This window comes from Balaenoptera physalus, assembly GCF_965194825.1.
Source record: "Balaenoptera physalus genome assembly, chromosome: 3".
NCBI lineage: Eukaryota > Metazoa > Chordata > Mammalia > Artiodactyla > Balaenopteridae > Balaenoptera > Balaenoptera physalus.
The window spans coordinates 114,624,245-114,637,870 of NC_138890.1; the positions used below are offsets into that span (position 1 = coordinate 114,624,245).

Consider the following 13,626-nt stretch of genomic DNA (forward strand, 5'->3'; position numbering starts at 1 on the left):
CACTTCTTTGAAATCAAAGATATCATGCAATTCACAATTTAGAAAATACAGCAATAATGATGGGATACATAAAGAATGGCTAAACTCAAAATAACAGGACTAACTAATGCATAAGTAACAGAACCATATATTATCAGGTCCAACTTCTGAACAATGAGTCTTTCTGTGAAAAGTGCCTAAAATACAAACTTAACGAAAGTCCTTTCTATAGCTTTTAACTGTAAAATTTGAAATTTACCTTTTCAGATTTTCTAGTTATGGGAAAAGAAATCCTATAATCTTTCAATTATCCGTGCACGTTAATAAAAATGGAGAGTGAAATTAACACTTCAGATATATTTGGCTTTGGGAAGCTTACGGTAACAGTAAAGTTACATTCTTTGTGTTTGTACAAATCTAACACTGAAACCAGTTTGCACTCCCTCTATATAATGCAATAAAGAGGAAAAAACACTTAGATGGAAACTAGTGTGCAAATAAAAACTTCCAAAAATATGAATTCAGAGCTTTAAAAATATCCACAGTACTTGCTTCAAATTCTACTTCTGGAAATACTGAAGTAACCCTTAATATGGAAAGAATTTTATGCACAAAATGCTTATTTAAACAGGGAGTGGTTAAGTTAAAGTCAATAAATTTACACAATGAAATACTGTAAAGCAATTGAAAATGAAGCCAGAAGATAGTCAATGATAAAAGCAAGTATTCATGATATACAGTTAAGTAACAAAGTATGATTTCAATTTTAATTTTAAAAGCTTTTATGCACTCATACGCATAGAAAAGGGTCTGAAAGGCTTATACCAAAACATTAACATCAGTTATCTTTGGATGTTAGAAGTGCAGTTGTTTTTTTCCTTAATGGTGTGTATAGAGAAGAATTATAAAATGGTGCTTATATAGAATACTTAACAATGAAAAAACCTTGTATAATAATCTTAAATAGAAAAAGAATTGTTTATATAACTACATTTTTTAAAACAATTATAATTAGCTAATAGTTTTACTTACATTTACTTTATGTTTTATCTCTCTATATCCTCATGCTTTAAAAAAAAACTTCACCATTAAAAAAAAGAAAACTCCACTGCTACTTGATAGAAATTCAGTAAATATTTATAGATTAGATGGATGTTTGGATGAATGAGGGGGAAAGTTTGAGCCAGCACTTATCTAAAGATTTGTTTAAAATATATATATTCAGTCAATTCTGATTATTCACAGTAGTTATGTTCTATATAGTTGCTGCAAACACTGAACCATCGCTCCTAGGGGAAACAAAGGATTAGGTTTCTAGGAGCCTCCAGTCACATTTTCATCAGCGGATCAATGTCTCCAGTCACATTTCATTGGGTTGGCCAAAAAGTTTGCTCGGGCTTTTCTATCACATCGTATGGAAAAACCCGGATGAATTTTTTTGGCAACACTATATTTTATTTTTTTGTGGCTGCACTGTGTGGCATGTGGGATCTCACTTCCCTGACCAGGGATCAAACCTGTGCCCCCTGCAGTGGAAGCACACAGTCTTAACCACTGGACTGCCAGGGAAGTCCCTCCAGTCACATTTTCCTCAACTGATCAATATGTAATTTTGTTTTATGTATGTTTCAACTTAAAGACACCTCATTTAATATACTGTTCATTCAATAACAGTGAAGTCATTGCAAAGAGCACTGTACTCTACTCGTGCTTGAATGAAGCACATCTAACACACATATTTCCTCCATAAGGCACATCACAGCTTTGTGCAAAAGGACCCTAGACAGTACCTCAGCACTATGTTCGGGACTCACTTTAAGCAGCAAAATCAAGCACAAAAGCACAAAAATGTGAAAAACAGCACTAACTAGACTGTGAAAAGGACATGTTTATATATGAGAGCTGAAACAAGAAAACAGAGTGTCACATTGTTAAACTCAGTTGGGAACACCTACATCAGGTGACTCAAAATTTTCCCCACTCTGTGTATGTCTATGAATAATCGTAAAAGTGTTGCAAATGTTAATTTTGGGGGTTACAAAATAAATTTTATCAAGTATGCAAATTCATAAATATGGAATCCATGAATAATGATCAACTGTGTATATACTTACATAATTTCAGTATTACTTTTATAAACTGGGCTAGAAAATCTGATTTATCACAATCCTATATACTTTTTAGAAAATCTTTTTTAAACAATAAAACAAACACCTATTTACATTTTATAAAATGTAAATAGATAGATATTATATAAAAGATTCTAATTCAAATGCCTATAAGAAATTCAGAACCCAAACTAGTAGAATATGTAGATAGATATAATTATATTAGTAACAACCACTTTTGATATAAATATACATCAAATTTCATCAATTAAGATATGTTCTCAAGAGCACATTACATTTCCAAAAAGCAAGAGGATCATTTAAAACTCTAAAGTATAAATACGTATATATTCTTTCAATTGGATAGTCCCAAATACTCAAAACGTCAACCAGAATAAGTACAGTTAAGCATGAACAACTGCTCAGACTATTTTAAAAAATCATTTCAAAAACCAAATCATTTCTAAATGAAGATAAGCTATTATGTGATAGCATACACTTCTTAATTATCTACATCAGAAGAATACCTAAAAATTATCTAAAGCAACTTAAAAAAAAGAACTCGGGCTTCCCTGGTGGCGCAGTGGTTGAGAATCTGCCTGCCAATGCAGGGGATACGGGTTCGAGCCCTGGTCTGGGAAGATCCCATATGCCGCGGAGCAACTGGGCCCGTGAGCCACAATTACTGAGCCTGCGCGTCTGGAGCCTGTGCTCCGCAACAAGAGAGGCCACGATAATGAGAGGCCCGCGCACCGCGATGAAGAATGGCCCCCACTTGCCGCAACTAGAGAAAGCCCTCACACAGAAACGAAGACCCAACACAGCCATAAAAATAAATAAATAAAAAAACCCAAAGTTAAAAAAAAAAAAAAAAGAACTCAATAATTACTGACCTGACTTTATCCCTGAACTTCACAATTGGCACTTTTGCTCGAATCAGCTGAGGTCTCTCAATGTAACCAGCTGAAGGATAAAAGATAATATGGATATCTGTAAATGTTTCTCAAATTCATAGTGTTCCAATGCACATTTTTAAAAAGTAGTATTTTACTTAGCTAAAACAATTTGAGAAAATATAGTCTTTGAGACAGAATGCAAAGACAAAAGGACATTATCAAATTCTTCTAAGTTTGGAACTTCCAATACCATGTAGAGGACTTTATATATTAATACGTTATTTTCAGAAATGTGGTCTAATATTTAATAACACCTATAAAGAATTTCGTCAGAGCATTATAAGAGAAGTATCTAGGCCAGCAGCAGGGGGATAGCCAAATTCTGGTACAGCACATGGCAAGATATTATGGCAGCCATAGAAATCATATTTATAAAGAATCTTAAATGTGGAAATGTTGGCAACATGATACAGGGGGCAGTGATACATTCAAATAAGTATGATCTGTAAGAGGAAAAACACATACATACATATTTTTTTATTCCACCAAACTTAAAAAAAAGTTTTTTGTGAGTTGAAATACATTTTCATTGTAGAAAATTAGGAAAACACAGAAATGTATAAAAAAGAAACTGCGAACTTTTCCCAAATGAGCAATTTCCTAATGTTTTAACTAAAGAAAAACATAATAACATATTTTAAAACTAAAAATTTTCTGTTATAATGCTTCTAACACCAAAATCATAAAATACATCAAGCTTGAAATAGAATTATGTGCAGGAATTCAGTGAGGTTTAATGAAAAATAAGATTAAGAGTTAAAAGTTCTGAGTTCCAAGTACAGGTTCAGACACCAACAAACTATACTCCTCGGGCAAATTACTAAGCCCACTGATCACCACTTTCCTTAATTATTAAAAACACTAATTAAAAAAAAAAACTTTCATTTGAATTATATGATCTCTTAGGTCCCTTTCACTTTTAATATTTTATGATTTTAATAATAGTTATTAAAAATTCACTTATGGTACAAATTACTCCTTTATTTTACAGATGTGAAATTCAAGTCCACTGAAATAAATCTCTTGATTTGTTTCTTTCCTACAACTGATATGTTATTCAAGGGCAATAACTCGTTAAGTGACTTTGTATTTTCCAGCTCAAAGCCTGACACATAAGGAATATTTGTTAAATAAACAGACAAACTATCTTTCCAACATCACAGTGTGACTTCAAATGTCCACAATATTCTGTGTAAGTTTAAATAAATTATTTGAGATGGCTTATTAACATGTGGATTAAAAACTGCTTCGTCAGCTTATTCAAAGAATAAAATCTTACAATAAAATGGCCTAAGTCGATAATTTTGCTTTCTGTTGGAGTAATATATCTGGACTTCATGTTCAGTGATCATGTTTTTAAAACAAGTAAAGATATATGTCATTACAAAACAGATGAAATTCTCTCTTCCTCACATGAATACCTATAAGACTTCACCTGTATACTTCTTCTGGCTTGTCAGATACTCTGCATTACAGCTATTTACATTCATGCTTTAGCTTCCCGAACGGTCTACAACCTTTTGAGAAAGAACTGAAGCTTACATATCTTTGAATTCCCCACTACCTTCAGTGGGACAGCTTACAAGTAAACTCAATAAAGATTTGTTGAATTATACATTTCTGTGTTGAATGGTTTACTCTTCTTTTTAATCAAAAGTTAAAAGGAATTCATTTGGGAAAAAGGATCTACATTATACCTAACCTAACCAGAAAATAAACAATCCTTACCAGAAAATAAATATAGTGAGAGACATTTTAAATAAATAGTTGTCAAATGACATATGAACGTGAAGCATGTCAGACTTACAAAGTCTAGTACAGAAGTGTTTATGGACTAAGGTGAGGATATGCCGTGCTTCAGTCTTCTGATTTACCTGAAAAAAACACTGAAAAGTTAAAAATAAAGTGTTTTTTCATTATCTTTCTAAACTTAGTGTTTTATTTTCTTAATGTATCTCAACAAAAAGAAAACATAAAGTATACTTTTCATTGGAGTTGTTTTTCAATATACAGTAACCTACATTATTTAAAAGTCAACCTTTATGCTATCTTTTACACCAATATTTCTAAATCAATTTCTGATTTTAAACTTAAAAGCATAATTTTAAAAGAAATACTGAAACAGCCATATGTCATTTTTTCATTTTAGTATATAAATGTAAAAAAACAATCTTCTCCAAGAAAAATAAACAGAATTTTAACTTTCTGTAACATGTTTTATTTCCCTTTCTAGATTGTGAGTTGCTTAAAAATAAAATTCAAATCTATGGTGTTTCAGTATGAGTTGTAACAACATGATTCAGACATGTGAATAAGACTAGAGGATTAGTGTGATGTACCTAAGTATAACCTAATTGCATGGGAGAAAGTTTTAATTAAAACTCTAGTATTCTCCACTATGTTTATTTCTGAGGGATTTTTTTTCTTTTTTTTTTTTCAGTTTTCCTTTATATGATTTCAAAGCCTAGAAAAATATCAAGAGTTTCTTTCCTGGAATAAATCTCTTTCTGATTTGCAGTAACTAGAAGTCAATTTTGTTAGTGGACTAATAGGAATAGTAAAAATATATATTACCATTCAACAGAGGTTTTTGTATTTTTTAAGAGGTGGAATATAAGGCATATTAAAATTACATTGAAATTAACTTAATCTTTGGTAATTCAGAAGAGACTTCATTCAGCATATTAAAGAGGCTGCTCAGGTCAGTTTAATGAACAACAATTATTGTGGAATTAAGGATATACAAGAGTATCAGTTAACAGGGTATTCAAATAAACATAATACTAAATAGCAAAATTTGGTTGCTAAATAAGAAGAAACAAAGTCAAAATATCAGAGACAATTATGTTAAATCACAGTAGTCTTATTTTAAATTTCAGTGAAATCTCTCTTTTTGAATTCCCAAAATAAGTACTCCAAATCCCATAGTACTTTCAAGGGGAAAATAATAAAGATTAAAAATAGAATCACTGAGAATAGAAATGGAAGGAAATATATCAAGATAAAGACAAGCTCTTCCTCTTTGCTGCATCCTGGTAACATACCCAACCTAATAACATTTCAAAACAGAGCCAGAGCTCCTTAAAAACACAGAGTGCAACCACCTCCCTTTAACAGTTTAGAAATAAATTAATGCTAGAATTTGTTACGTTTATTGTGTACATGCCTGAAAAAAAAAAAAAAAGAAGCAGCATTTCCTGGCTTTCCTTGAATTCTTATAAACAGATAATTCAAAGAAGCAATTAAACAAAACAGGTTTTTTTCCTCAATGACTCTTACATGAAATTTCTTAAATGACTTAACATGAGAAACACACTTGGAATAAATGTTTCATTACTTACAGGTTCCTCTTTAACAACTAGACATAAATCACCATCACTGCTCCGAGTACCAAATCCATTTAAAGAGGACCCAACTAAAAAAAGTCTGCTTTCTAGAGAAACAGAAGAGAATTATAAGGTATTATTTAAAATTTAAAATTGGGATGCATGTACTTAGAGGGCATGCAAAACAAGGAAACATACGTGGAAATATCAGCTGAATTTCTCTCTGCAGCTCTGTTCGACAGAGTTCTTTCTTCTTTAAATCACTTACTTGCTGCTGACATGCTTCAAATAACTCCAGTATCTGCTGACTCAACTTGGATGCACCACAAAAAAAGAAGTAAAAATTTTGTTCAGAAATGTAAAAGTTATTACCGTATTGAGAAGTATAAAATTACTGACAGTATTTTTAAAATATATATTATCTCCTTAACACATTCCAATACAAAACTACCTTTATTCAAGTAACAATAATTACTTAGTAACTGAAATAGTTACCAACTTTTACATAGTAAAGTATCACTGACAAGTCACAGAGAATTCATAATGAGTATAATTCACGGGTCATCAAACTACAACCTTCAGTTACTGCCTGTTTTTGTATGGGACTTGAGCTAAGAATGGTTTTGACATTTTTAAAGGGTTATAAAAACAAACAAAAATATGCAACAGAAACCATATGTGAATGGCAAAGTCTAAAATATTTACTATCTGGCCTTTTAAAGAAGAAGTTTACCCAACCCCTGGTATTCACACCACAAATACCAAATACAACAGACTTTAGAAGAAAAGTCCCTGGTTGTCTATGCTCATGCAAACCACCCTCTTCCCCATTCTTACAACACTGCCCTGAACCCTGCCTTCTTGTGGCCATCTATGGACAGATCTCCCTGTTTATCTACCTATCTGGTTCACACTTTCCCCTCCAACTGATCTCTTGCCATCACCACAGGTGACACCGTTACCTAAAATGGGCTAAGTATCATAACATACTCCCAGCATTTCTGAACTTCTTTTACTCCAATATTTTTTATCAGTGTTACACTCCCAGAGCCATAACATGGTCTTTACAATAAAACAGATCTTCTTTAGCTCTGAAATTTTAAATTCCAATATACTATCTTGGCTTCAATCTCCTGTCCAATTTTCACTTTCTTACCCCCCTCATACCTTCTCTAGAACCACACAGACCTGGATTCTCTTGAATCCTTCCTTTTCTCCCAACCCAACGGCACCTGAAATAGCATGATTTCCTTCTCTACGCAGTCTATATCCCACAACGCATCCCTTGAACCACTCTTTTTTATCATGCCTTAACAACATTATACCCTTGTCATGCTCTAACAAAATCCTAATTTTAGGTTCACTACAACTACCTTCTCTGCTCTTATATTTGAGTTGCTAACTTAAAAAAAAAAATCACAAAATTGGTATCTTTCAAATTTATAGTTTAAGAACAAACCTAAGATTGACCCTTCACATCTCTCAGCAATTACTTCCATGTCTCTGGTTAGATATTGCTTCCTTTTTTCACCATCAGCATTCCAAAATGTTTACACCTTTCCTCAAGTTCCCTATACTTATCTCACTTTCTTTAGCAGATAACTTCACATTAAAGTTTACTAAGAAAATTGAGGATACCAAATGTGACATTCCTCAGCTTCCTAACTACAAACTTGCAAACTACTATCTGTATGAAATCTCATCTCCTTACCTCTCCTGTCAAACTGTCCTCTTCCTCGGTTCAAAGTTAATCCCTCTATCAATACTTCTGTATCCATCCCTTCTGGTAGCCTCTAGGGCACAAATATTCCATCAGTTTTTTGTCTGTCTTTTGCAGTTTCAACCTCTCCCTCTCTAGGCCATTCCCCAAGTCCATGCCCAGGCACAAGTCTCACCCATCATTTAAAACAGTTTCTTTTATCATGTTTAGAATACTCATTTTAAGAAGGCAGAGGCAGTCTGGGCAACTTGGCAGTGAAAGAGACATAATTATTTAATATCCCTGAGTAACCATCACCCCCCCCCAAAAAAAAAGACAAAGCAACTAGGAAAATAAAACAAACAGATCAAACCAAACCAGAACAAAATAAAAATGGCCAACGAATACAGCACAATTGACTATAAATTACTCATGAACCCTAAAATACTGGCAGTTAGGACCCAACACCAATAGCAGCAAGACCCACACGGTATCCGAACATAACAGAAAGAAGATGAAAGGGATCTGGGACAACCCCAAAGCCAGAACATCCAGAAATCAAACTGCCTAGAGGTACTACTTCCCACCCCCCTCCTTAAATTGGCAGGTCCAACTTGGTGTGGAATAGCAACCAAAACTGGGAGGGAGCTTCACAGGCTACAACTCACAAGTAAATGCAAGAGGATGACACAAAGATCAGAAATCTCAAAACTAAGTGAAACTCCCTTCTAAAACACAGCAACACACCAAGGAGAAATTGCCAGTAAGAGAAATCTAAACTAAGTAGTACAGAGACATTAGGTGTAAAGGAAAGAAAGTCTAAAACTAGAATGATTCTGACTTCCAGAGGACATCTGACAATGTCTGGAAACAGTTTTGGTTATCATATTTGGGGGAATGGGTACGACAGGGTGGTCACTGGCAACCAGCAGGTAGAGGCCAGGATGCCACTGAACATCCTACAATGCACAGGACAATTCCCCGCAGCAAAGATTATCTAACCAAAAACGTTAATATTGTAGAAAGTGAAAAACCCAATCTAGATAAAAGCAGGGAAGGAGAAGAGAAAAGGTCTCAGAAAGTATATTTTTGAATACTACATAGCAACAGAAGAGGATTCCTACAGCCACAAACCTAGCAAAGCTAGCTTATCCAACTCTCCTCATCTAAAAGTAGTATAGGAAAAGTCACCTCACTTAAACACAAATAACAGAAAAGAACTGGAATCTCAAAAAGAGAGGTGAGGATGGGAGAACAGAAAAAAAATATTTGAAGAAATAATGTCTAAAAAGGATTCTAGTCAATTCACATACAAAGTTTTTATAAGAAAAATGAGAAGAGTAACATTCCTACAGATAACAAAGCATACCAGAAAGATACGCCCACAAAACTAATGAACATTTTAATATAATATGTAGAACCAAGTTTTTTTCTCTCACGTTTTAATTTCCTAAAAAGATAACTGACTATAAAGTATACATACCAGCAAAAAATAATTGGGAATTTACATTTTTTAAATTATCAAAAGCAGTTAAAAGTATGAAATACTTGGAAATATATTAAACAAAAGATATACAAAATCTGTACACTGAAAATTATAAATATTGATGAGAGAAATTAAACACCTAAATAAATGGAGAGATAGAAGAAAAAAGTTGAAGGATTTACCATACCTAACTTCTAGACTTAACCATACAGCTACAGGAATCAAAACAGTATAGCACTGGGAAAAGGACAGACAAAAAAGATAACAAAACAGAATACTGAAATATTTATGAATGAAATGATATGATACCTGGAATTTGCTTCAAACTAATAAGGGAGGGAGGTATAGACAAAATAAGATTGGTCAAATGTCAGTAATTGTTAAAGCTTGGTGTTATGAGGATTTATAACACTATATTCTATTTCTGTATATATTTGATACTTTCCATAATAAAAAGCTTTTTTAAAAAGGCATCTATCTTTACAAAAAGACTTGAAAAAGGTTTCCAGTTAAAGTGGTTAATATAAAATTTTAAATGGCGCTTGAATAATTAAGTTTTATCCACTCAGAGCAGGGTATTAGTATTAATTAGTATTAATCCACTTAGTATTTGGCCCTGTAGGCCAAATACTGCCTCTGGCCTGTTCTGTAGGGCCAGCAAACTAAAAATGATCCTTACATTTTTAAAGCATTGTTTAAAAAAGAAAAGAAAAGAAAATGTGGCAGGGGGCCCATGTAGCTCACATGTCTAAAATATTTACTAACTGGCCCTTTATAGAAAAAGTTTTGCCAACCCCATGATCTAGAGAATCAGTTAGGCAGATCAAAACTGCTACAAGTCAGAGTAGGTACTCAACATTTGTTGAATAACAAAAAGAAATAAATTTCTTGGGAACTCCCTGACAGTGCAGTGATTAAGACTTGGCGCTTTCACTGCAGTTGCCCAGGTTCAATCCCTGGTCCGGGAACTAAGATTCTGCAAGCCGCGCAGTGTGGCCAAAAAAAAAAGAAAGCAAGAAAGAAATTTCTTTACAACAATGCCCAAATGAAATGTTATTACATTTAAAAAATTTTTTCGTCTGAATGATCATGTTCATGTAGAAACATTCACATGTGAAAAAATTTATGATTAGATTGAAAATATGAAATTCCACATATTTGCTCCTCTTCTTTTTTCTACATTCTACATTCATAGAACATTTCTTCTCTCTCAAGTACTATCACAATGGAGACCTAGTAGACTGTTATACAAATGAAATTTCCTCCCTATCTAGCCGCCTTACTGATTATCCTACACCAGACATATAGAGTCCAAATAAGACAAAAACTCAAAAGAAATGCACATATATGCTGAAACAAGACTTCTCTTGCTTAAATTTAGAGAAATATTTCAGAAGATGGCTCAATGGTCTTATAATTCTGGAAAAATAGAGGAATGCATGATATGAAATCTCCTTGGCTGAATATTTAGATCATATATGTAATAAGCTGACTATGCATAACGGCATTTCAAGACTTTGTTTTTGTTTCATTCGAAAGTAAAATTTTCCTAATCATTAGTTTAAAAAAAATAAAACTATTGCAACAAAGTATCTGTAAAATACATTATTCTTAAAGTTGTTTAAATCTCTACAATACTACCAGTTTAGGCTGCCTGCCAAGATCTATTACTTTAATTTAAAATTAATTGTAGAAGATATCTATTTCTCACTGTATGTAAAAATTATATCTTCTCAAAATTGTATAAAAAATAAGATTTACATAATCGTTTAAAATATTAAAATTAATATTTGTTCCAAATATAAATGTTGCTTTTTCCTAAAAAATATTATAACCTGTCCTCAAACTCAGGCTCAAACCAAATTACCAATAAAGTTATCATTGTCTGAGATCAACACAAGCCATTAAAGACAAGTTAAGTATGGATTTAGATTCAGAAAAGTTTTTAAATGTGTCAGTAAATAAAGCTTCAGGTATAACTTTTGCATGGTATACTCAGCAGATTCTCCATTTGTCCCTGTTAGCTGGGTCCCCATGTAAAAGAAAGTGAAAAAACCTTTCAGCTGGGAGTATCAAGACCTGATCACTTACTATAATACATGAAAATTGCTAACAGGGTTTGGGCTAAATATAAGTGCTATCTACAAACAACAAACACAAATTAGCAATGAGCTTTCAAGACAGGAGAAATAAAATTAAATATGGTACAGAAAATAGGTCATTAGTTCACAAACACTTCAACAAAAACTAGCAATTCCTCAGGCTCTCTCATTGCCACAATCTTTGTTACACATGTAACTGTAGAAAAAGTTAGTACCAATTACTCAGTAAAATAAAGGTAGTTATGAAATAAAAGTTTAAATTCATTCTTGATACTGAATTCCCTTTCTCTTCAAATTAAATAAAATAGAATCAGGAAAATGTCATGCTGAAAACAACCCACTCTTTATTAATGTGTTAAATTACTATGTTTTTGTGTGTGTGGCCACAATGTAGAGCCTTCGTTGGCTTACAAGATAATAAGCCAATTAAGATAAGCCTTCATTGGTTTATCTTAATCAAGATAAATTAATCTCTTGATTAATTTATCAACTGGTACACTGATTAGGCAGTTTGAATTACTGATTTTTTCCCCTGAACCCTGACTGCTTTTAGGCACATACTATTACCTGAACTTAGCCAAGAAAGAATTGCCTAATAAAAGGAGGATGAAAAATAACAAACAAAACAAGCTTTCATTTGAGAATCTCTTGTGCTGAGTCCTGGTCTAGATTTTCTACATGAATTTGCATCTCAGTGGCTTTAAAACTTTTTTGAGAGACACATACATTATAAAGATAGAGCCCCAAGAATAAATTTAACCAAGGAGGTAAAAGATCTGTACACTGAAAACTATAAAACACTGGTGAGAGAAATTAAAGACTACAAATAAATGGAAAGATATCCCATTCATGGATCCGAAGAATTAAAATTGTTAAAATGTCCATAGTACCCAAAGCTATCTACAGATTCAATGCAATGCCTATCAAAATTCCAGTGGCATTTCAAACAGAAATAGAAAAAGCAATCCTAAAATTCATATGGAACCACCAATGACCCAGAATAGCTACAGCAGTCTTACGCAAGAAGAACAAAGCTGGACACATGACACTTTCTGATTTCAAATTCTATTACAAAGCTATAGTAATCAAAACAGTATAGTACTGGCATAAAAATGGACACACAGACCAATGAACATAATAGAGAGCCCAGGAAAAAACCCATGCACATATGGTTAACTAAAAGGTGTCAAGACTATACAATAGAGAAAGCATAGTCTTCAACAGTGTTGGGAAACCTGGATATCCACAGGCAAAAGAATGAAAATGGGCCCTTACCTTACACCATACACAAAAATCAACTCAAAATGGATTAAAGATTAAATTGTAAGACCTGAAACTGTAAAACTCATATAAGAAAACATAAGGGGAAAGCTCCATGACCTTGGTCTTGACAATGATTTTTCAGATTTGACACCAAAAGCATAGGCAACAAAACGAAAATCAACAAGCGGAGCTACGTCAAATAAAAAAGTTTCTGTACAGCAAAAAAAAAATCAACAAAATGAAAAAGCAGCATAAAGAATGGGAGAAAATATTTGCAAACCATGTATCTGAGAAGGGGTTAATATCCAAAATACATAAGAAACTCATACAACTCAGTAGCAAAAATACAAATGACCCAATTTAAAAATGGACAAAGGACCTAAAGAGACATTTTTCCAAAGAAGACATACAAATGGCCAACAGGTACATGAAAAGATGTTCAGTATTACTTAGCATCAGGAAAATGCAAATCAAAACCACAATGAGGGGCTTCCCTGGTGGCGCAATGGTTGAGAATCTGCCTGCCAATGCAAGGGACACGGGTTCGAGCCCTGGTCTGGGAAGATCCCACATGCCGCGGAGCAACTAGGCCCGTGAGCCACAACTACTAAGCCTGCGTGTCTGGAGCCTGTGCTCCACAACAAGAGAGGCCGCGATAGTGAGAGGCCCGCGCACCGCGATGAAGAGTGGCCCCCGCTTGCCGCAAC

At 33.4% G+C, this 13,626-nt stretch overlaps 1 protein-coding gene across 4 annotated transcripts in view; it reads right to left on the reverse strand.

Moving 5' to 3' along the window:
• Positions 1-13,626, reverse strand: part of TENT2 (terminal nucleotidyltransferase 2) — a 58,719-nt gene that overhangs the window by 26,838 nt on the left and 18,255 nt on the right. For 2 of the 4 annotated variants that reach the window (XM_082458143.1, XM_082458145.1), the window contains exons 6-9: positions 6,568-6,682; positions 6,385-6,476; positions 4,851-4,917; positions 2,981-3,050 (exon numbers count right to left, since the gene is read on the reverse strand). In XM_082458143.1, coding sequence (XP_082314269.1) covers positions 2,981-3,050; positions 4,851-4,917; positions 6,385-6,476; positions 6,568-6,682 — 344 coding nt within the window. Of the gene's footprint in view, positions 1-2,980; positions 3,051-4,850; positions 4,930-6,384; positions 6,477-6,567; positions 6,683-13,626 lie in introns of all 4 variants that reach the window. The other 2 variants (XM_082458142.1, XM_082458144.1) reach the window with 1 other exon arrangement.